The 24,861-nt window shown below is 33.6% G+C and overlaps 1 protein-coding gene across 1 annotated transcript in view; it reads left to right on the top strand.

The window, feature by feature from the left end:
• Positions 1–24,652, top strand: part of CHIC2 (cysteine rich hydrophobic domain 2) — a 55,320-nt gene extending 30,668 nt beyond the window's left edge. Inside the window, exons 4-6 of the mRNA XM_046655859.1 lie at positions 19,094–19,150; positions 19,317–19,376; positions 23,229–24,652. Of these exons, the coding sequence (XP_046511815.1) occupies positions 19,094–19,150; positions 19,317–19,376; positions 23,229–23,279 (168 nt within the window). The 3' untranslated portion in view covers positions 23,280–24,652. The remainder of the gene's footprint in view (positions 1–19,093; positions 19,151–19,316; positions 19,377–23,228) is intronic.
• Positions 24,653–24,861: the final 209 nt, after the last annotated feature.

Below are 24,861 nucleotides of genomic sequence, written 5' to 3' on the forward strand. Positions count from 1 at the left end.
TGTTCCAATAGTATTTGTTATAAAGACTATTCTTTCTTCACTGAATTGCTTTTGTACCTTTGTTGGAAATCAGTTGTAGGAATACATGTGCATCTGTTTCTTGGCTCTGTTCCATTCTGTTGATCTGTTTGTCTTGATGCCAGTACCACACTGTTTTGAGTGTTGTAGCTTTATAGTTGTGTCTTAAAATTCAGTAGTGTTAGTTCTCCAACTTTGTACTTCTTTTGCAGAGTTGTTTTTCTTTTCTGGGTTGTTTGTATTCCATATGAATTTTAGAATCAGCTTATCAATTTCTACAAAAGAAATCCTGTTGGGATTTTAGTTTGGATTGCATTGAATCTATGGATCAATTTGGGGAAATTAGCATCTTAAAAATGTTTAATCTTCTAACCCAAGAAACAGTATCTCCATTTACTTAAGTCTTTAAAATTTTTTCTGAGCAGTGTTTTGTAGTTTTTAGTGTACCTGTCTAGTATATCTTTTGTTAGATTTATCCATAAGTATTTATCTTTTATGCTATTTTAGATAGTAAATATGTTTCAATTTTCAATTATTTATTTTTCCTTGATAGAGTATAGCTTTGCTAAACTCACCTGTTTCTTCCATTAGCTTTTTGGTAGAGTTATTGAAATTTTTCATGGACAGTCGTCTACAATGAAGACCGTATTACTTTTTTCTTTTTAATCTGGATGCTTTCTGTTGCTTTTTTGTGCCTCACTACACTGACTTTCTGAATCTCCAGAAAAAACATTGATTAGAAGTAGTGAGAACAGATATTCTTGTCTTGCTTCTGATCTTAGGGGAAATGCATTCAAACTTTCATCATTCCATATCATGTTAATTGTAGGGTTTTTGTAGATGTGCTTTATCAGCTTGAAGTTTTATTCTAGTTTTCAGAGAAGTTTTATCAGGAATAGATGTTGGAGTTTGTTAAATGCCTTTCCTGCTTTTTTAGAGATGGTTGTATGGTTTTTCTTTTTAGTTTAGAAATATATTGAATTACAAAGATTGAATTTTTGGATGTTAAACCAACTTGCATTCCTAGGATGGGCACTATTTGCTCATGTCTGTTTTTCTTTTTATACTTTTGTTGGATTTGATAGACTAAAAGTTTCTTTAGAAGTTTTACATCTGTGTTCATGAGGTATATTTTTCTGGAGTCTTCTTTGCTCATAATGTCTGATTTTGGCATTAGGGTGATGATAGTCTCATAAAATGAGCTGGGAAGTATTTTTTCTTTTTTAGTTTTCTGAAAGAGTTTGTGCAGAACATGCATTCTTTCTTTCTTAAATTTTGGAAGACTCACCAGTGAAGCCATCTGGGCTTGGAGTTTTCTTTGTTGGAAGTTTTTTAACTACAAATTTGATTTCTTTAATAGATATGGGACTTTTCAGGTTATCTATTTTATCTTGATTGAGCTTCATAGTTTCTGTTTTTCAGGGAATTTGTCCATTTTATCTAAGTTGTTGAATAATAGGCATGCAGTTCATAGTATTCACTGATTATTCTTTTACTATCTCTAAAATGTATAGTGATGTCACCTCTTTCATTCCAAAATTACTGATTTATCCCTTGACTCTTTTTTTTTCCTGGCCAGTCTGGCTAGAGGTTTATCAATTTTATTAATCTTCTCAGAGACCAACTTTTGGTTTCGTTGATTATTTCCATTGATTTCATGTTTTGTGTTTCATTGGTTTCAGTTTGACTTTTATTATTTCCTTTCTTCTTGTTACTTTGGCTTTAATTTGCTCTTCTTTTTCTAGTTTCTTAAGGTGGAAACAAAGGGCATTGATTTGAGACCTTTCTGGTATTTAGTGTTATAAATTCCCTTCTTGAGTATTGCTTTAGATATATTGCCCAAATTTTGATATGCTGTGTTTTAATTTTCATTCAATTCATTTTACTTTTATATTTCTCTTTTAATTTCTTCTATGACCAATGCATTATTTAGAAGTGTTTTATTTAGCTTCCAAATCCTTGGGGAATTTTGTAGAGATCTTTCTGTTATTGATTTTTTTATTTAATTTCATTGTAGTTATATAAATACTTTATATGTTTTAAATCCTTTTAAGTTTATTAAGACTTGTTTTATTACCCAGAATATGAACTATCCTGATAAATTGTTTTTGTGCACTTGAAAAGAATGTATATTCATCTGTTATTGGGTGGAGTGTTTTTAAATGTCAGTTAGGTCAAGTTGGTTGATAGTGTTGTTCAAATCTTCTATAATCTTACCGATTTTCTGTTGGCTAGTTATCTCAATTTTCAGGAGAGGAGTATTAAAATCTCTGTAATTATGTAATTGTGGGGTTGTCTGTTCTTACAGTTTTTGTTTCATGTATTTTGTCACTTTTTAAGTAGGTGTATAAACTTTCAGGTTTTGTGTCTACTCTGTGGAGTGATGTCTTGTGGAGTGATGTCTTTATCATTATGAAATTGACCTTTATCTCCAATAATTTTTCTCTGAAATCTGTTTTGTCTAATATTAATATAGTCATTCCAACTTTTTTTTGATCAACGTTAGCATGGCATATCTGTTTCTATCTATTTACTTTGACCTTGTTTGTGCCTTTATTTAAAGTTCATTTCTTATAGGCAGTGTTGGGTCTTGCTTTTTTATTCAGTCTCACAATCTCTGCCTTTTAATTAGAGATTTTGGACCATTTACATTTATTGTGATTATTGATATGGCTAAATTTAAGTCTTTCATTTTTCTATTTGTTTTTTTCCCCCCATCAATTCTTTATTTCCATTTTTATTTTCTGCCTTATTTTTTTAAACAATAATTTGTTGAGGTAAAATTCACATAATAGAAATTAGCTATTATAAAGTGAACAATTCATTGGCATTTAGTACATTCACAGTGTTGTACAGCTATCACCTCTATCTAATTCCAACATTTCTATCACTCCAAAGTAAAACCCCTAACCCATTAAGTGGTTTCTCTCCATTACCCTCTCCCTCCAGCCCCTGGCAACAACCAGTTTGTGTTTTGTCTCTATGGGTTTATCTATTCTGGATATTTCATGTAAATGGAATTGTACAATGTGTGACCTTTTGTGTTTGCCTTCTTTGACTTAGCATAATATTTTTGAGGTTCATCCATGTTCTAGCATGTGTCAATACTTCATTCTTTTTTATGGCTGAATAGTATTCCATGGTATGTATATATCACAATTTGTTTATCCATTTATCTGTTGATGGACATTTAGGCTATTCCCCCCCAAAAGGTGACTAGTGCTGCTATGAATATGTGTGTGCATATATTTGTTTGATACTTATTTTCAGTTCTTTTTGGTATATACCTAGGAGTATGGGATCATAAGATAATTCTGTGTTCAGCTTCTTGAGGAACCAGAGCAGCGTTTAGTCTAGGGCTAGTTATTTCCCACTAGTGAGCCAAGAGCCTTCTAGATACTCTACTCAATGGCCTGTGAATTCTGATGTTTTCTAGTCTGGCTGATGGAAAGAGGCACTGTCCTGGATCTTTGTGAGCTTTGGCCACTGTTACCTCTAATTCTTTCTAGTAGTTCTTTGCTCCACCTCTGGTAGTTTCCTTACCTGCATGTGTTGCTCGATGCTCACCTTACTGCTCAGTAGGGACTATCTGCAGACCTTTAGAGTTCATTCTCTGTGCAACATTCTCCTCTCTAGTACTCTGTTCTGTGGTTTCTAGCTGCCTTTGTCTGCCCAGACTCTCAGCTCTGTCTCCTTAACTCAGGGAGTCCCCAGGCTTTGTCTGGACTCTCCCTCCATTCACTGGCCTGGAAGCTCTCTTACATCAGTAAGCTTGGGAAATCGTAGGGTCTGTGTCATTTGTTTCTGGTCTCTGAGGAATCACTGTCTTTCATTGTCTCTTGTCGATTGTCTTGAAAACAGTTTCATATGTTTATGTCTCTTTTTTCTTGTTTCAGGCCAGAGGGTAAATCTGGTGCCTATTGCTGCATCTCTGCTAAAAGTGAAAGTCTGAATATCTTCTTTTTATAGAAGCATTTTTTGACATAAGTACCATGCTTGGTTCTGGGAATAGAAAGATGTATGTTAATGATCTACTCAAAGAGCATATAGTCTATTTGGAGAATTGGCTAGGTGATGTAGAGAAAGTTTAAGTTTGTGAGTACTTGTCATATTTTTCATGAAGTAGCTCTAATAATAAAAGACAATAAATCTGTGTCCTTAAGGTCTAGAAACATGAATTGGCCTTGTGCAGTCACATAATATATTTGAAACCTTGTTTTATATCTCAAGCACTGATTTGAATTTTTCATTCTATTATATAACATATGTTTCAGTAGAAAGTGTTTTAAAATGGCTTATTGAGTAAACTTGATACTCTTGGAAGATAAGCATTTGTGTCTTATGAAATTGCTGGTTTTCACTGCCATTTGTTGTGCTGCTAGTGTGCCATTCTCTGGAATTTACTTATTCGTGAATTCAATTAATATTTCCTGAAGCCACACCGTGGGCTTGGTACTGTTTTAGATGCTGTTTAGGTGCCGTTTAGGGGTAATGTGGTTCCTCTTATAGACTTAAAAAACAAAAAGCAATGAGGTAACTACAAATAGTGATAAGTGCTTAGAAGATAATAAAACAGGAAACCTCAGCCTTTTAGTAGGTTCTTTGTAAGAGGCTGAGGAGGTTATAAGCAAATAAAATACTTTAGCTTTATTAAATTAATTTTATGGCATTTGCTTTGCAAAAGCTTATTTTTGTTTATACTTTTGTTTATAATTTGCTTCTTGATTGTGCCTTACCTGTAGTATTATAGTTTAGAAAATTGATGTCCAAGTAAGTGAATTCTCTGTGACTTGTACGTGCTTTCAGTCTGGCTGAGTTTTTGAGGAAACAAGTTTCAAAATTTTACTGTATGTTGTGTTGTAATGTTTTTGTTTGTTTGTTTTGGTTCGTTTTCCATCCTAAAGTAACTATTACTTTCAGTCTTCTGAGATTTTGCGCATATATATCATTTCAACTTTTGTCACTTTATAGACTTTTTAAATATATGCTCTCGGCCATTATCCTTTCTGACTGAAGAAGCCTAAGTTTTAGACTGTTTATATACCAACTTCTTAATCTTGTTAGTTGTCTTACCTTCTTCTTTTAGTGCTTTAATCTCTGTCTTACAAATGATGACCAGAATTGTGTGGCTTTCTAAAAGTGCTCTGTATATGGCTTTGTTGTAAGTAGTATATATTTCCATCCCTTTTATACTCTTATTTGTATTTAGTCCTGTATCAAAGAAGTATTCACTTAGGAATAGGGAAGTAGGCTGCAACATGTGGTAGCTGGGACCTGCACTTTGGTGCTAGAAAGACCTGGTTTGGAAAGTGACACTTACTCTGAGTGATCATTTCACTCTCTCTAAACCTCAGTTTTTTCCTCTCTAAAGTGGAGTTAATCTCGTCCTTGCAGTGTTGTTTTAAGAATTACAGCAAGGGAAAACTGGAAAGCCACATGTAAAAGAATGAAAATTGACCATTCTTTCTCACCATTCACCAAAATAAACTCAAAATGGATCGAAGACCTAAAGGTGAGACCTGAAATCATAAGGCTTCTAGAAGAAAATGTAGGCAGTACACTCTTTGACATCTGTATTAAAAGGATCTTTTCGGACACCATGTCTTCTCAGAGAAGGGAAACAATAGAAAGAATAAACAAATGGGACTTCATCAGACTAAAGAGCTTCTTCAAGGCAAATGAAAACAGGATTGAAACAAAAAACAACCCACTAACTGGGAAAAAATATTTGCAAGTCATACATCTGACAAAGGCTTAATATCCATAATATATAAAGAACTCACACAACTCAACAACAAAAAATCAAACAACCCGATCAAAAAATGGGCAGGAGACATGAACAGACATTTCTCCAAAGAAGATATACAGATGGCCAATAGGCACATGAAAAGATGCTCATCATCGCTGATCATCAGGGAAATGCAAATCAAAACTACACTAAGATATCACCTTACACCCATTAGAATGACAAAAATAACTAAAACAATTAGTAACAAATGTTGGTGAGGTTGTGGAGAAAAAGGAACCCTCATACACTGCTGGTGGGAATGCAAACTGGTGCAGCCACTATGGAAAACAGTATGGACATTCCTCAAAAAATTAAAAATAGAACTACCATACAACCCAGCTGTCCCACTACTGGGTATCTATCCAAAGAGCTTGAAGTCAGCAATTCCAAAAGTCCTGTGCACCCCAATGTTTATTGCAGCATTATTTACAATAGCCAAGACGTGAAAGCAACCTAAGTGCCCATCAACAGATGATTGGCTAAAGAAGATGTGGTATATATATACAATGGAATACTACTCAGCCGTAAAACAGAACAAAATCGTCCCATTTGCAACAACATGCATGGATGGACCTTGAGGGAATTAAGTGAAATAAGCCAGACAGAGAGAAGGACAATCTCTGTATGACTCCACTCATATGAGGAATTTAACAATGTAGACAAAGAGAACAGATTAGTGGCTACCAGGGGAAAGGGGGGTTGGGGGTGGGCACAAAGGGTGAAGGGGTGCACCTACAACACGACTGACAAACAATAATGTACAACTGAAATTTCACAGGATTGTAACCTATCATTAACTCAATAAAAATTTTAAAAAACTTCATCTCACATACAATCTTAAGAGCTATGGTATCTAAAAAAAAAAAAAAGAATTACAGCAAGCGCATGTAGAGTACTTAATATAGCATTTTGTCTATAGTGGGTGCTTAGTTAATGACAGTTGCTATTATTATCATTTTATTATTATTCTTCCCAGTATCTGTCTTGCTAACTACTGCATGCCCAGTGCCTCGCTTTCTACTTTGTATTCAATAAATATTATTGATGAAGGTACTCTTTGGCTTTTGAAATCCTTGAGTAGTAAAATCATAACATTTCAGAAGATATGGTCCTTACTATTCAAAACAAGATTCCTAAGTAAATAAAAAGATGTTGTCTTTTAGAGTAAATAACATATGTTTTTTTCTGCAGAGGGAATGTGATAAAGTATAAAAGATCATTGTTTTGAAGCTGGGTGACCATTAGAGAGGTGTATAAAACCTCCCTGAGCCTGGAGTTTTTCTTCCCTCCTGCCCCTTTCTTTTTCTTTTAATCTGAGAAAAGAAGAGGCTAACTGATGTCTCAGGTACTTTCCAGCTCAGAAAATGTATAATCCTTTGAACATTGAGCTGTGTAGGTCTACAAAACATCCCTATTTCCACGCTTTAAGTAAAGAAGTTCTCAGTGTTGATTTTTATTTCAAATCTAAAGAATTAACATTTTAGTGAAATATTTTCATATAGATGTTTTAGGGTTTTTTTTTTTTTTCCTCTGGTTTTTTTAAGATAATTACTATTTAGTTTTTGAAACTTTGATGAAAAAGACCTGTATCCTGTCTAACTGTATTTCTTTTTACTTTAAGTTGTATGCTTAGATTTACTTCTGGATATATTTTCTTTCAAGCTCAAGTTTAGTAATCCGATAATTGTGAGTTACTTTGGTTGGGCTGCACTAAGGGGTGAAAATCCAAATGAGAGAGGTCAGGAGAAGACGTTTTTGAGTGAGAATGCAGCCTTGTTAAGACTTAAAGAAACTCAAATGGAAAGTGAACCTGGGGGAATAATAATCAAAATGCTACGAATATTTGTATATGGGAGGAATTTGAAACATACTTACTCAGTTATATGACAGTATTAAAAGTTACCCAGAACTTTCAGAACTCTGATTACTCTGCGTTTGGGATTTGAGCATTTGTAGTCAGTAACTGAATCATAAAATGAGAATGACATTGAACATTTGGATGAAGAATTAAATAAAGAAAAATGCCTCATTGCCAGCCCTGTGGCCCAGTGGTTAAGTTCTCTTGCTCTGCTTTGGCGGCCCAGGGTTTTGTTGGTTCGGTTCCTGGGCGCAGACCTTGCACCACTCATCAAGCCATGCTGAGGCAGCATCCCACATAGCACAGCCAGAAGGACCTATGATTAAAATGTATAGCTATGTACTGACGGGGGGTTTTGGGAAGAAGAAGAAAAGAAAAAGAGAAAAAAACGCCTCTAACATATTGCAGATAATGAAATAAATAAGAAAACCTTAAAAGCATCTTAATGAAATTTTGGTGAAGGCAGAATCTTGAAAACTTTCTAGTGAACAAGGGATGATGAAAGAAATGTATTCTTACGGCAGCAATTATTATTGACTGAAGATGTAGAAAGTGAATGCTAACTTTTTTTTAAAGAATGCTATTCAATTTGCTTTATTTCTGTAAATATAAAAAATTGTTTATAAGGGCTTTCATGTGGTCAATAATGTTCTTAGTCTTCAGAATCCTTTTTTTTCTTGAATTTCACGTGCTCTTATTACAGAGGTTTTTCAGGAACCTCTGATCTTTGCTGTGGGGGAAATTTTATGCTGTTTTAATGTACAGTGATAGTAGTTAGCAATATAAAATATGATTTACAGAAATTTATGTCATATAAACCGGGAGAAGCAAACTTGAATTATACATTTGTGTATTTAAATTAGAAGCATCTTAACTTTATATTTAAGAAAACCTTTCACATCATTTTGGATGTTTGACTTTTACACATACTTTAATGTAATTTAAGATACTGACATTTGGTTTACAAGACAAGTCACTCCATATTGCTAAATTCCTGATATTTACATAGGTTAAAATATTTTGCTATAAAATGTAAAATCTATAGTGATATGCAGTGGAATAATTGACTCCAAGGAGCACATGAAGAGAAGAATAATTATTATTGTACACCTGCTATTAGCAAGGCATATTATATGCATTCTCTTTTTGGATTTTTTTTATCTTTTTGTTAATTGAGGTATGATTGACATACAAAAAAGCTGTATGTATTAAATGTTATACACCTTGATGAATTGAAAGATAAGTATACACCCATGAAACGGTCATCATATGTAGTGCCATAAACATAACCCATCACCTCCACTAATTTCCTCCTTCCCTCCCTGTTTGTTTTGTGTGTGTGTGTTTGGTAAGAATATTTAACATAAGATTTATCCCATACGTTCTCTCTTTTTTCCCCAGCTTTATTGAGATGTAATTGACATATAACATGGTATAAGTTTAAGGTGTACAATATGGTGATTTGGTATATGTGTATGTTGTGAAATCTACACATTCTCTTTTAAATTAATCTTAACAACAGTCCTGTGTGGTAAGTATCATAACATCTAATAATTATTAAGTGCTTACTGTATGCCAAGGAGTCTGTTAGTCAGTTTACTTGTACTGTGTCATTTAATCTTCCTTAAATTCTAAGAGTTAGACATTCATCTTATTCCTATTTTAAGGATGAGGAAAATGAGGCTCAGAAGTTAAGTAATCTCTTTGAGGTCCCACAGTCTACAAAGCTAAGCTGTGACTGGAATCCCAGGCTTATAGTTCCAAATCTCATGCTTTTTTTTTTTTCACTCTTTGATAAGGATACAAAATCAAGCTCTTTTTTAATTGTCTACCATAATTTGATTCTATACCTAGAAGCAGAGGGATTTTAGAGGTTTAGAAGATACTTAAAAGATCATTATTTTACCAGTTAGGAAATTCAGGCCCATAGGATGTTGTAGTTTACCTAAGTTTATCCAGTTGATTTAACTATGTCCAAGCATTTTATATCAGCTTTTGCAATACTTTTAGTTTTTCAGCAGATTTATCTTTCCAATTATTTTTTTCTAAGATTTAAATAAATTATGTTTCTTGAAGATACAAACTCACAGTAAAGAAAGGATGCCGTAGAGCGAGTAAAGTTGATGCAGGAGAAAAGTACATTTTAATCAGATTTCATACAAATTCTAGTTGGATAACTAAGTGTTGATATATTGCTTTTGCTTCTGTTTTACTTTCATAAAAACAAGTAAGTATCAACATACCTGTTTTTGAAAAATTATTTACCAGGTTCTCACTCCCTAGCAAATAAGTGCACATGATTTATGGTAAAGTATTTTGTTCTAATATTATGTCTTTCCTTGAAACTTGTGTATTTACTGTTAGATTGAGAACGCCATCCGAGGGGTCAGTGCAGGATAGGAGGGGCAGGGACTCTCACCTAAGGTAGAGTTGGGTTTTCTATGTCACTCCAAGGTGTTCAGTATGTGGTTTCTTGCTCCTGCCTCAGTATTTCCCATATTATAAAATGCAGCATAAAGAAATAGGTTTAACCTCTTTGAAATCTTATTTCAATTGCTTTGGAAAAGGAATCTCATGTAAAAGATTTCTCATAACCAGAGGAATATATTTATCGCTATTTCATTTTAAAGAATACTTTAGTCTTAAAATTTAGAAAACAGATTCTTATATAAACTAAATAAATTATGGTCATTTGTATGAATGACACTGACAGTTTGTTTTTAATTGGAATAAAAACATGTTACTAACTTCTCATCATAAAAGAAGATACTGACATAAATTGAACTGTGAGCTTTAAAAAGTACAGCGGTGGCACTGGGACTTTAAAGATGGGTTAGACTCTGAAAATGCGTTTCGCCAGGGGCTGGTTGGCATTCAGTTCTCTCTGAATATTTAGAACATAGTATTGGTGTGGTGGTTTGTGGTAAGATTTACCTTTCTTCAGTGTTCAGTCTTCTGTTAATCTGTCCAATGAGTTCTTAATTTCAATTGTTTTGTTTTTCACTTCTAGAATGTCAATTGATGATAGATCCCAGTTCTCTTTTGAAGCTCTTCATCTTCTCACCCATTTTGTCCATTTTGTCCATCTATTTTATTGAACATATTAATCATAGTTCAAGTCCTGTCCACGGACACTAACACCTAGATTATCAGTGGGTCTGTTTCTGTGGGTTTTTTCCTTTTGATTATTGATCACATTGTCCTGCCTCTTACATTTTATTTTATGCTAGATAATTATACAGAAAATGAAATAGGAGCTTCAGGTGAAACCTCCCACAATCAAGGCTTCCTTCTTTCCTCTATCAGGCAGTCGGGGTGGGGGAATGATCACTTTGGTCTAATCAGAGATTGAGCTGGGTTGCACATTTAGTAGGATTCAGTCCACCTCTGGTTTTCCCTGTTTCCCAAGTATGGCCGTTCTAGACTTTTGATTGGTCTGACAGGTCTTTGTCTCCTCCACCCTAAAAGTTGTACCCTTAGGATATTTTGAGTTTGGCTTTTTACCCTTCCATCTCATGCTGGTTCAAGTGTCTTGAGGGGTGGAGACCAATCTTGTTTGTCGCAGATCCTCCTCCCTCTAGCAGAATTTTGTCTCCTAAACCCTGGGAGACTAGGTAATTTTTCTCTGCCTTTTTGGCTTCCCCCACCCTTCCCTGCTGCCCAGAACTCAGTAATGCCTCTAGGGAAAACTGGCATTGCATTTTAGGGCACATCTAATTTCTAAAACATTGAGCCACGCTGCACAACCTGCCGAAGTTCTATTGATTTTTCCTTCCCTCAGTAGAGTCCCGCTGGTTGTACCAGACCTGATCCTCAGCTTACCCTTAAAATCAACAAAGAAAGGAAATGGCCAGTAATCATCAAATGATTTAGGAAGGGCTCTTTCCTTCTCTGGATTTTATGTCATCTAGTCCTTGTTGCTTTTGGAATTTTCTGATGTTTTACAAATAATGTAAGTTTTTTCTTCTTCAATTTATCTATTTTTATTTGTGTTAGGAGTGTTAGCTTGACACTAGCTACTGCATCCTACCCAGAAGTGTAAGTCTCCAGTTACCTTTGCTTTATGTAAAGAATTAGGCCATTTTTTTGCATGTTTGGAGGGAAAGAGTGATGTGATTGTTTCTATCTTGTTCTTCAGCATTTTGTTTGAAATTTCTTCACATTTGAAATTGTGTTACCAATACTTTTTATGAGGACATTGCATTCATTTTATGTTTGTGCCTTGAATTGAAGGATTTATAAATTGATGTCACGTAATTCAGATGTAAGTTAAAAATAATTATACTTGCTGATCCAAAATGGAAAAGCATTGGGTTTAAAGTTTGCGGGTCTGAGTTTGAATCCTATCATTACTGTTACTGGTTGTGTGACCTTGGGCAAACCATTTAACTTCTGTAAGCCTATTTACCTAATCTATAAAGGAGAAATACAGTCATAGGCCGAATAATGATGTTTTGATGAACAACGGACTGCATATATGATTGTGGTCCCATAATATTAGTACCATATGGCCTAGAACTGTGGTAGGCTATACTGTCTAGGTTTGTGTAAGTGCATGCTATGATGTTCACACAACAATGAAATTGCTTAACGAAACGTATTTCTGTTGTTAAGTGATACATGACTATATACCTCAAGTCATGTTTTGTTGCACAAGACAAGATATAAACAAAAATAAAATAACACTTTTGATAAATCTCATTGAGACCGAAGAAAAGAGTGGAAGGGGTATCTCCCAGACCTTAGAAGCACAGATTATTAGAGCTGGAAAAACATTGGTTTTAGAGTAAGTTGGTTGTTAAGGCTGACAGCCTACTTAGTGGCTTAGATACCTTGCATGTCATGGACATGTTGTTTAACAAGTTACAAATTCATAGCTCTATAATATAATGGAAAGAGCATGATATCGAAGGCCATACAATCCTGGTTTCAAATCTTAGCTCCACCATTTCCTAGTGTCGCTTTGTTTCTTAACCACTCTAAGCCGTAATTTTAATATATAAAATGCAAGTAATACAAGCTGTCTTATAGGTTTGTTGTGAAGATTAAATAAAGTAACAAAGGGAAGACACCTAGCATGGCGTCCAACCCAAAGTGAGGATTGACTGATACTATTCCTTACCCCTTTTTGTTTCTCCAGTTGTCCATTATAATCCATGAGCAGGTGATTTTGTTTTCCCCCTCTATGTTGGTCCTAACCAGTGATTCCTCCTCTGTAATTATGTAGCTTTTTAAAATCGCCGATAGTAATATTTTTGGTTATATTAGCTTAGTGAAATTCATTTGTCTTATGAACAATGTTTCTAATTTTCTGCTGTCAAATGAAACTTAAATTAGTTTTTTGAGACATCAGTATTTTCTGATATGTTATCAGAGGTTAGTGGATAACCCCCTTAAAATTGTCTGCAACGTTTGGTGTATTTGTGCATATGTGCCTTTTTCATCATTCACAAAATAGTCAGAGTAACCTAAAAAAGTGAAGAACTACCAGCCTAGGTCAGAAACTCTTGATGAAATTGTGTTTAAGCATACCTTATTTAAGATTAGTACCTGTAAGTCACTGCTCAGTAGTAAGTTAAGAATTATTTTTGATACACAAAATGTTTCCAGTTGTATAGCTTATCTTCTAAAAATATTACTTTTAAAAAACAGTATTAAAAGAGTTGTTCTAGTGATACTTTGGTGGATGTTTTAGTTTATCTAAATTATTTAAAAGTTAACGTTCACATAAAGTTTTTAAAAGGAGCCTTTAAGTACAGGAAGGGAATTTGTTTAAAAATTCTTCTAGGAAATCTCATTATATTCTAGTTTGTCTTTTTGGTGAATCCAGATTTTTTTATGTATCATAATACTGAGATATGCTGTTTAATTTTCTGCATATCACCGCAATATAAGATTTATATTAATTCAGAGCAAACAGGTGAATCAAGTAATTTTCTCTTGTTAAAATAAGTATATTTAAAATTCTATATGCTTTCCTTATAATGACTTATAACTAAGAACATTTTTGTTTCGCTTATTTTAGCAATCTGAATTTGCACAGATGTCAAAAGATAAGTATAGACTATATTTTAAAAATACTTAAGTTAAAAAAAGATTATCAATGCATTCAAAGCATTATTCTAATTAAAGCTTAATTCATTGTAAACTTACGAGTTTAACATTAAAACTTGTTTTAAATAAGAAATTGAACATTTATTTATTTTTATTTATTTATTTATTTTTTTGAGGAAGATTAGCTAATCCTCCTCTTTTTGCTGAGGAAGAGTGGCCCTGAGCTATCATCCGTGCCCATCTTCCTCTGCATTATATGTGGGATGCCTTCCACAGCGTGGCTTGCCAAGCTGTGCCATGTCCACACCCGGGATCCAAACCTCGAACCCGGGGCCACTGAAGCAGAACGTGTGAACTTAACCGCTGCGCCACCAGGCTGGCCCCAGAATTGAACATTTAAAATTGCACTTTCATGGGGCTGGCCCCATGGCCGAGTGGTTAAGTTCGAGTGGTTGAATTCGAGCGCTCTGCTTTGGCAGCCCAGGGTTTCGCCATTTCGGATCCTGGCTGCGGACTTGGCACCGCTCATCAGGCCATGCTGAGGCAGCGTCCCACATGCCACAACTAGAAGGACCTACAACTAAAATATACAACTGTGTACTGGAGGGATTTGGGGAGAAAAAGCAGAAAAGGAAAAATAAAATTGCACTGTCACATTCTGTGATGTTATGAATAAATCCCATTCAAATAAATTTTAGTTTGTTTAAATAGCTGAACTTAAGTTATTAGTGAGATATTCTATTTATACATTTTGTTAATGTATCTTAGCATCTTTATGTTCTAAAGACTGCTATTTCTTTGGGGAAAATTCAGAGAAATTTTGTTATAGCTTCTACATTTAACATTTTTTATTTGGCCTTAAGTACTTTAAAATCCATGAGATTTCCATTGATTTTATTAGCAACTTCTAGAAAACCACTTCTTTGAAAAACTAATTTTTCATACAATTGATTGTGAATAAATGAATCATTGGTGATGAATATACTGTTAAGTAATAGTGGTAACTAAGTAATGCATTCAGGATTTTCTGGATGAGTCTTCACTGCCCTGAAAGACATATCTAGTGGTGCGTAATTGTTTATAGAGAATAATAATTTATTTCTTAGAAAATTATATTTATAAAAATTACAAAAATGCTTCTTCATAATGTCAGATTTGAATTTTCAAGAAACTCTAATTTTCAATTGTGATAACTTACTATTTCTGTGTGTTTCATATGTATTTGAGTGTTGTAAGCTTACTTTAGATGCTTCTTTGGAAATTGATAGGGGTATGTCATACGTAATATTAATCGATTAATAATTATTTAATTAGCCATTTTGTGAATTATCTAGGCCATTTTACTTCTCTTGCAGTTTTCATGTTTTGACTTATTTCCACAATTCTACCAAAAATTTAAAAGGAATCAAAGGCAATAGAAATAGAAGCCAAAATTTCTGTCCTTCTGTTACTACTACTTGTTACTCAAGTTTAATAAATAAGTCTACTTAGTAATTGAAGTGATGTTTTTGAATCTGTCTTACTTTTGCTTTAACATTGCTAAATGGTTATATTAGAACTACTTCACCAGTGAGAAAAATATAATTAGTAAGGTGTTGAAATGAAGAAATGTGTGGGGAAAAAAGTTAAAGTGAGCTCTGTGATGAGGGAGATGAGTGGGAGCCCAGATGCTTGGAGCTATCCTCTTCCAGGTCAGGTTAGTGGCATGATGTCATTCTCATAAAAAACTTGTTTTTCCTGCGTGGTGTGAGTTGCTGGTCTTGGTCCTTTTAATTAAAGATAAGAATCCATGATAAAATTAGATTTCTGGTTGATCATCTTATGCAGAAGGACTGAGGATTCATTGGTAAAGAACCACTAACCTGTCCTCTCCCCCCAGGATGTGAGCACTGAAGAGGATTAAGGACCACTGTAGGGAAGCTTGCTCTGCAGTCTGCACTGCCCTTTCCCCTGCTCTTTCAGTTAAATAGAAGGTTTTTAGTTCCCATGACTATCAATCTGGTACTTTTCACAAGCGCCAAATTCTTTTAAAAAATTAAGGTGACTTCGTTTTAGAAATCTACTGGCCTAGAATACTGACAGATGAGTTTTTCTTTTTGGTATTTGGTATTGACGACTCTATACATACTATTTTTTTCTGATGCATATTAGTTTGCTTTAATTTATGTTGAATTTGGTGGTTGATAGTAACTTTTAAAAACTAAGGACAGATTTTTATACGGTTAGGTTTGCTTGTCCAGTAGTAATTAGAGAGTTTGGCAGTGTTGAATCTTACATTAGAAATAGCTATCTGACAACCTTGTGGACGTGAGCTTTTAACTTTATTTCTAGATGACTCCAATTTATAAGGTACTTTCTTTTCATGTTTAAAGGCTTTTAAATAGCTTTTATAAATGCTGAAGTGTCATATATTGTTTTAGTATCTGCCAAACGGGTATTGTATTTAATCTTGAAAATATATTTTGATTTTGTTAACTAAAAATAATTGCAGAATATTAAACATTCTCAGTAGTTAAAGCTTTTTTTTTCCATTTAATTTGAGCTTTTGTTGTTACTAACAAATAATTTGTGGTACAGTTTCTTTTCTTTCCTTTTCTTTCCTTCTTTCCTTTTTAACGACTGCTAGAATCTATATACTTGTCACCTTAGTGTGCTAGAAATGTTCCACTCAGATCAAGGGTTCCTTTCTGGTTTTGTATGTTCTCACCTGCTCCTCACTGTAAATCATTGAGATGTCAAGTGCAATGATTAATTAAGCTGCACGTGCAAGTGCTTTTTTTTTCACCTGTCAAGCAGGAGAGAAGTCTTATAGCAAGATTAGATGGTGCTGTTTCATAGCTTCTACTCCAGACTGTCAAGTGTGTAAAAATATTTTATATTTAGGTGCTTATTCAGAATATGGCATACCAGGGTTTGTTTAGTTTAGAATTCTTAAATATTGTAAGATACAATAATTATACCAAACCCTATCATTAAACTCCTAATTAGAGGCAAAGAGTAAATTCAGAATCCCTACATAAATATTTTGGAATTTAAGGTTTATACTGTATAATTATCTTTTACTCAAATACTGGTAGTTGTCTTATTTAAAGTAAATATTTTTAATTTTCTAAATTGATCATTTGTGTATATACCATATACAACATGAGATCCATTCATAATGAGACCCATTCTCGTTAAAATATAGCATGGGTTTAAATTTGTGATGAAATGATGATGGTGGTAACTACGCTTTTTTTCTTTGAGTAATGAATATTTGCAGAATGTAATGTTAAGCTTTAATTTTTATACATTAATATAAGACAACAGACTTGGAAAGCTTGTTCCTCCCACCCTAGTTCTTTCACCCCCTCCCCTTTTAAACCATCAGTAAAAGTAAAACCTCAAATTGTATAGTAATCTTAATCTATTATTAAAAGGTCCCAGAAAGGAAGATTACAAGGTAGATTCAGGTTTTGAATCGGTTTTGCCATTGGTTTAGCAGCGGGTGGGCAGGCAGATGCCTGCTCAGAGTAGAACCTATTGCCATTTTTCACCATTGATAGAGTAGCCTTTCAGAGTCAATGAGCTCTGTCAATGTGAGCTTGTCAAGGCTACAACTTCATAGACCTGAGAGGCGGTTTGAGAGGTCAGCCCTTTTCAGGTTCGCTGTGATGCAAATGAACTTTAATGCTTAAACAACTATTGGAATTTTTATGTCTGCTCCTTGTTCTTTTTTCTTCACAAAGTCATTGACGAGACATTCAGTGCTTTTTAAATTGGAAGTTGCATTGTGCTAAAGACCTAGTACAGATTTACGGAGGGCTGAAAGCAGTTAGATCATGTTCTTTTCATGGTGCGATTAGAATCAAATCGATTTCCCTACAGCCTTCAGCATTCAGATGGCAATTTTAACAAAGCTTGGGGGCTAGACAAGGGACAAAACGACTGAACTGAATGTTAATTACACTCTGCAGCCTTATTTTCTTTTGATTTGGGGCTGACTGGCAACTAAATTAACAAAAAGTGTGACCATAACTGCTGCCCTATTTTCATTTAAAAGGAGAGCTGCCTCTAAAAGGCTATCTTTACAAAGAAACAAGTGAGGTCTGCTGATCGTTGTTAACAAGGGCACTTTTTTTTTACTTTAAAATTCTTGCCAAAAATACTGTTAAAAAAAAATAATGTAATAAATTAGTCATTGGTGTATTATTACCCAGAGAGTTAGTTGATTTTCTGATTTTTGTGACATAAGCTTAGAAAATGTAAGGCAGTGGTGGTAAGTGATTGGTAGTTATGAATTATAATTGGCACCTACATGACTGTGGTGTGTCTTTAGTATGTTCAACATGCTAATGGTAATATGGTAACTAGATTACAATAAATACTTTAAATAAATATTAAACACTTTATTATGTAACAGTAAACTATTCAAAACCAGCTTGATCATAACAATTTTTCACCTAGCTCATCCTTCCTTGACATGCAAATTTTCATATTTGGTTATTAGTACTTGTTTAAAGTTGTGCCACATTAATAGCGCTAGATGCTTTTTTCCTTCCCTTGCAAGGAAGCTGCAGCTGCACCAAGTTGCAGTTGATTCTTGTGGCAACGCTGTCCTTTTTGCACCTGCAGCTCTGTTAGTCTCATCCTAACACCTGGCATCATGAATTATCCTCTCCTATTCATACTCCCAAGCAAGAAACCTTTCATGCCGCATAGCATATATTGCAAAAATCAAGTAATCTTAAATATAAATTTCTCAGTTGATTCCTTTAACAGTAGTATTGAGTTAAGAATTGGTTTTACTGTAATTTTTGTTGGTTTAAATACAGTTTTGCCTCTGTTTGAAAATCTTTATTTGTGGAATAATAGATAAACCAGCTTTTAAATTTGGATATTATTTTTAAGTATGATGTGAAAATTAGTTTGATTTAATAGCTAATTGATTTTTTAACTTTAATTGTTTCTTTTTTGAATTTACCCTAAAGGCCATTTGCATTTTGTTAATTAATACCTAAATACCCACTGTTTAAAAATATATATTAAAGAACTTTTAGTACTGTTTAAGTATTACAAAAATGTTTTTGAAAGAAATGGGGATTTAAATGTATGTATTTGGTAGATAACATTAGCTTTTTAGACTTGGATAGTTTTAAATCAGAGGCTAGTAAGTTTGAAACAGTTAAAAAGAAGATACAATGCTAAGAAACAAAGCCATATCTTTGTTAAAATAGAGTACTATTTCTGTTCAGTTTACTATTTAGTGCTAGACTAGACCACCCTATACTCAGTCACTGTCTTATATCTTTCTCCTTTTCACACAAAAAGCAGCTGCAAAACAAAGTTTTTCTAAAACCAGTCAAGAGTAAACTTTTTTCTCATTTGTCTTCCAGACACGAAGATCGATTGAGAAGTTATTAGAATGGGAAAACAATAGATTATACCACAAGGTGAGTACCACAGGGAGCAGCTTCGTACTGTTGGGGTCTGAATTGCACAGTATGGAAACAGATGCTTTTGTTGAACTAAAAATATGAAAGGTGGACAAATGGGGTAGTCTGTGTACTGCAATAAAATAGAGCTCATTTTTCTTCCTTTACTCTCCTACTTGTCTAGCTGTGCTTGCACTGGAGACTGAGCAAAAGGAAATGTGAAACGAATAACATGATGGAATATGTAAGTTAAAGGGCTGTTTTGTGAGTTTCTCTATTAAATGATCATTTATTTTGCTTCTGATCTTATTCTTTCCATGATTATTAATCAGCAAAGGTGTCAGGAGCTTAATCTCCTGAGCGCAAGGATTTTCTACGGTTCACAGATGCATGGTTTCATGTGCAAGACTGATTTATAAAGTTATGAATGACTTGAAAACAAGGCTTCACTGTGTTCTGAAAAATAATAAATTAATTGCCAAGATAAAATAGCCTGAACATGTGTTGATGGGGTGTGAAATTTTAGATGCTGTATAAAGAATAACCACAACTTTGGTTACGCAGCAAGTCAGATATGGCTTTTTTATATAATGCTAATCAAGTTTCCAAGTATGGAAGAAAACCTTTCAGCCAAGCCGTTGGAGCTTAAGAAACCTTTAGACTTTATAGATTTTAACTGTCCTTACCTCCGTGGCCTTTAAAGAATCTTTCAAAGTGTTATTAGAATATTGTTTTGCAAAAATTCTATCAAAAGTAAGCAGGAGATGAGATGTTGCTCATCCTGAGTTTATTCTTTAAGAGATCTAATTGGCCCATGTATGCAATGACTTTTAGAACTTATTCAGTATGGGATTTAATTTACTGACTCCTTGATCTACTTGAACAATTTTTCTCCTGTTCAGAAGTTCAGAGTAGTATAGAAAATTATGAATTTTTATTTATTCTACTTTGAGCTTGAATGTTTTATTTTAGATATGTAAAGGTTATTATATTAAGAGAAAAAGATCTAAGGAAGTTGAGTTAATCGTTGAAAATTAAAGTCATAGCATTTGTGAAGTACCTGGCACATCATTTCTGATAAATTTTGTCTATTCTTTGAAACAATATAGCCATCATAGATAGTATATATGTGTGTGTGTGTGTGTGTATTAAAGATTGATTAAAACAGTGCTTAAATAGTTGGAAATTATCATAAAATGATTTTTCTCTGCAGCATTTTCCCTTTCTTTCATTATCATACAGTCAAATCCCATTTCTAGTCTTGAACATAAAAGCCATCTTTAAAATGTCTCTTTTTTCATAGAATAGCTCTATTCAGTGAACCAAATAATGTAGATTTTATCATTATCCATTATATCAAACATGTTAATTATGATGATGAGAAAGACACTTGATACTTATTATAACAAAAAAGTCTTGTTTTGAGATTGACCTATGAAAATGCTAGTCTTGTATTTTCATCACAGATGATAAAAGAGTTTATGTGTTTTGGGGGATGGATGGATATGTAGGAGATTTAAAGAATTTTGTGGAAAGATAGTTGCTGTATTTATAACTCAAACACTAAGCTTAAAACCAATGGTTTTATTTATTTACTTTGCACATTTCTAAATTTGCTTGGAAAGGAAAACATAAAAGTTATTCCCAGTGCTATTATTTACAGATAGAACTATATAAATGTCATTCATTCATAAAATATACTCATTATATTCATGTTTATTTTTATGACATTCTTTTATTAACTAAAGATGATTTAATTTACTAACCTTCCAAAACATTCTGAGCTATGTGCTTTGTTTGTAAAATAGTTTCCTTTAACTTATCATGAATTTTTAAACACTTCTACTAAAGCCATTATATTATTTTTCACATCATCATAGAAGATATCCAGAAGAGTAGTAAAAAAATATTATATTTATATAAAATATATATTGCTAAAAAATATATTTTTTCTAAATTTTCTATGAGTATGTATGTTTGTGAGAGTTGAACGGGGGAATAACATAATTTCAAAAACTCCCTAGAAAATGATTTTTAGAAGTTAGGATAGTAAAGAAAAGAGTGCTTCCTTATCTAATGAATTGGGACCTTTTTACCATGTATTTCTCTTTGACCTCGACTTTTTTTTTTTCCCCCTGAAGATTAGCCCTGAGCTAACTGCTACCAATCCCCCTCCTTTTTTTTTTTGCTGAGAAAGACTGGCCCTGAGCTAACATCCATTCCCATCTTCCTCTACTTTATATGTGGGATGCCTACCACAGCATGGCGTGCCAAGTGGTGCCATGTCCACACCCGGGATCTGAACTGGCAAACCCTGGGCTGCTAAAGCGGAATGTGCACATGTAACCGTTGCGCCACCGGGCCGGCCCGTAACCTCAACTTTTTTTAACTTACAGAAATTTCATTTGTTGGTTAAAGGAAAATAAGTCTCCTTGATTATATTTTGAATGTTGGAGACAGTCTAGAAGAAATACCAGCTTGATACCAACTTTGCTTTTATCAGATATGGTAGAGCAGTATGACTTAGAAGAAGTGAGACAAGTGGTCAGGTTCTGTGTGTGGCTTCTGAAGGAAAAGAATTTGTGTGAAATATTCTTTAAAACTAGTAATAATTCAAATATATTCAGAGATAGCCTTTATTTTGCAGTATGTAGTATACATTGTAAATTGTAATGCCTATACTGAAATTGTCAAGATGCTTGACTGGGGACATATGTGACATATGAAAGTATTTATTGAATGTTGACTCATAGTAGTTTAAACTTTAATCATCAACTTTTAGAGCTGCAAAGAATCTTCTCATCTAGTCCAATCCCTTCTGCAGATGAGGAAACTGAGAAACGGGATCTACCTCAACTAAAGAAGCTAGACAGGAGCTAGTGAACGTTTTATAGGCAAATAACAGGTCAGGAGAGTGGCAAAGGTGACACCTAAGGCGTAGTGATAGCTAATCTAGGAGAGTAATATTTTTGAGCCAAATATAGAAGTCTCTTCTTTATTGAGGCAGATCAAAAGCCAGGAGAATGAAGAGTGAAAATGAAGGTTTCTGGTCCAGAATGTAGAAGAGTGTCCAAACCTGGAGGACATATCAAGATATAGTTTCTGAAAAAGAATGAGGAGTTCACCAAACTTGGGAACTGTGGAAATCAAATAAGTATTTGTTTAGCGTCTATTCCATACAGAGTTGGAATAAGGGAAAGAATTGATTGTAATTTAAGACAGTTTAAGTTTGGAATAAAAATGAGCTGTGGTCAACTTGCATCTTTCTATGTTACTATGTTTTGTTTATGTTGGTTTTCCTAGTAAAATGTCCTTTGGAACAAATTTTAGCCTTTAATTTTGCTAAACTAAGAGGGGGCTTTTAAAAAAAAATTAAGAAACAGGGCGAACCCAGTGGCCTAGTGGTTAAGTTCAGCACACTCCACTTCAAGGCCCAGGTTTGGTCCCTGGGTGCGGACCCACACTGCTCTGTTAGTGGCCATGCTGTGCTGGCAGCCTGCATACTAAAAAATAAAGTAAGATTGGCACGGATATTAGCTCAAGGTGAATCTTCCTCAGCAATAAAAAGGAAAAGAAAAAGAAATAAAGGGACCAGTACCCTTTACCTAGAGATCACATATCCTGGTACAGTAAAATGAAAGCAAGTCTAGAACCTAAAGACCCATGGAATTGAGTTAGATAAAAGTGAGAAAGCCTGAAGAAGTAAATAGTGGGTCAGCTGCAGCCACATGGTGCAGTGGAAAGGGCAAAGCTTTGGAGTTAAGACAGTCCTTTGTTCAAATACTGACTCCACAATCCGTGGTGATACACTTCTCAGATCATCAGTCTCCTCACCTGTAAAATGAGAATGATAATACTTGCCACGTAGAAAAGTTGTTGAGATTAAATAGATCTATATAGTATGAAACACTTGATATTATATATAGTTAGTTCTCAGTAAGTGCTGGCTCCATTTTCTCGTTCATTCATCCATGCATTCTCCTGTGTGTCAGTGGCAATATCAAAATTGTTTTAAGTGATGGAATATAACTGAAATTTTTTGAAGGTAAAAATCTATTTAAATCTTTTTAAAACTTTTTTTTTTCTCCTTCTACAGGTCATCCTCATAGAATTTTTACCAAAGACACCGATTTTTCGACCAGATTAGCGTTTACTTTATTTATAGAGACTTTCCAAGTATGTTGTCTTTCCAATGGTGCCTTGCTTGGTGCTCTCCTGGTGGTGACATAACATTGGTTCTACAGAATCGTGTGGTGTTTTTTTCTGTTTTTTTTTTTTTAATAACCGCATGTTCTAAGTGTGCATTTTTGTCAAACTTTGCAACAGTTATTTCATACAGATGTTTAATACTTAAGTTATTGTGCTCTTTTCTGTTATGTATTCTGATTTTCAAGGATTACTTTTTTTGTATTATCAAAAAAATACATTTGAACTTAGCATAAAAAGTGGCCAGCCTTTTTTATTATATCACCAAGGTGTACACATTCCTTTATTTATTAATTCCTAATATAGAAAAACACCTTTCTAACGCTCTAGTTATCTATTCTAGCAAGCACACTCTTTGTATTATTTTTCTTCCTTTTAAAATTTAACATAGTTATTATTTTCAAACAGTAAGTTTTCTTTAATAGCTTTTTGGAACCTAACATTCTTTCTCATATAGTTCCCAATGCTCTGTTTACAGCAGAAATATCTGTAACATTATGAAGACCTATCAAAAAGTTTTGAAAGTATTTCTGTCTTCAAAGGTAGTAAGGCAGGATTAAATTATTTTTATTAGAATAGACAAATTGCTGAATGGTATGCATGCATCTAATGGTTACTAGAGCTCAGGATCACAAAATATAGTAGCATTGCAATCTGTGTGTATTTTTGATCAAGATGATAATAATGGCCTTATTTGGGTTATTTTTTATTGTTTATCAAATCTTATACAAAAATATGGAAATACTCCTTTTAAAAATTTGTAAGGAAAATATTTCTCCCAATGTAACACAATTGTGGAACAGATATATGTTTCTGAAAAGTTTTTGAAAGAAAGCAAGTCTTAGAATTAAAAATAAGCAGGTGTTTAATACCCCCATTGATAGTTAGAACAGATTATTACTAAGAATTGGAGGACATATTTAGTACTATTTTTATCTACTAGTTTGCTTTCAGTACAATTACATGTACTTTTTTGATTGAGAGTTTGACATATAAGTTCAAATCAGATCAGCTTGTTTCTTTTAAATATATACAAACATACATTTCTTTTTTCTCCTTTTGGTTGTATATCTCCATGCATTTTAAAACTTTTCTAAATTTCTGAATGGCCTATGTGTAGTAAATTTTTGTTTTTATAAGCCTGAAATTATACAAGTTTTAATGTGTGTCTAGAACTTGTTCCATACAACTGTGGTATCGAGCAATAATGTGAATAACTTTTGAAATTATATAAACTATGCTTAATAATTTGTATTAAGAATTGGTACCACTATATAATACCTTTTTTCCTTGTATTAAATCTTTTAAATACCAGTTTCATTAATTTATATACCTGTATTTTTTTAAAGTATTTCTTTGTACTTCTCCAAAGTACTGTAATTCTGTATAAATTTGAATAGCTGAATGCCAGTATCTTATATCCTATATTGGACATTAGGAACTATCTTAAAAACTAGGATTTTTTTTTTTTTGGTCTGAGAATTATTTGTTTTCACTGCCCCCCAAGACGTTTACCAACTTGA

This window comes from Equus quagga, chromosome 3, assembly GCF_021613505.1.
Source record: "Equus quagga isolate Etosha38 chromosome 3, UCLA_HA_Equagga_1.0, whole genome shotgun sequence".
In the NCBI taxonomy this organism is placed as follows: domain Eukaryota; kingdom Metazoa; phylum Chordata; class Mammalia; order Perissodactyla; family Equidae; genus Equus; species Equus quagga.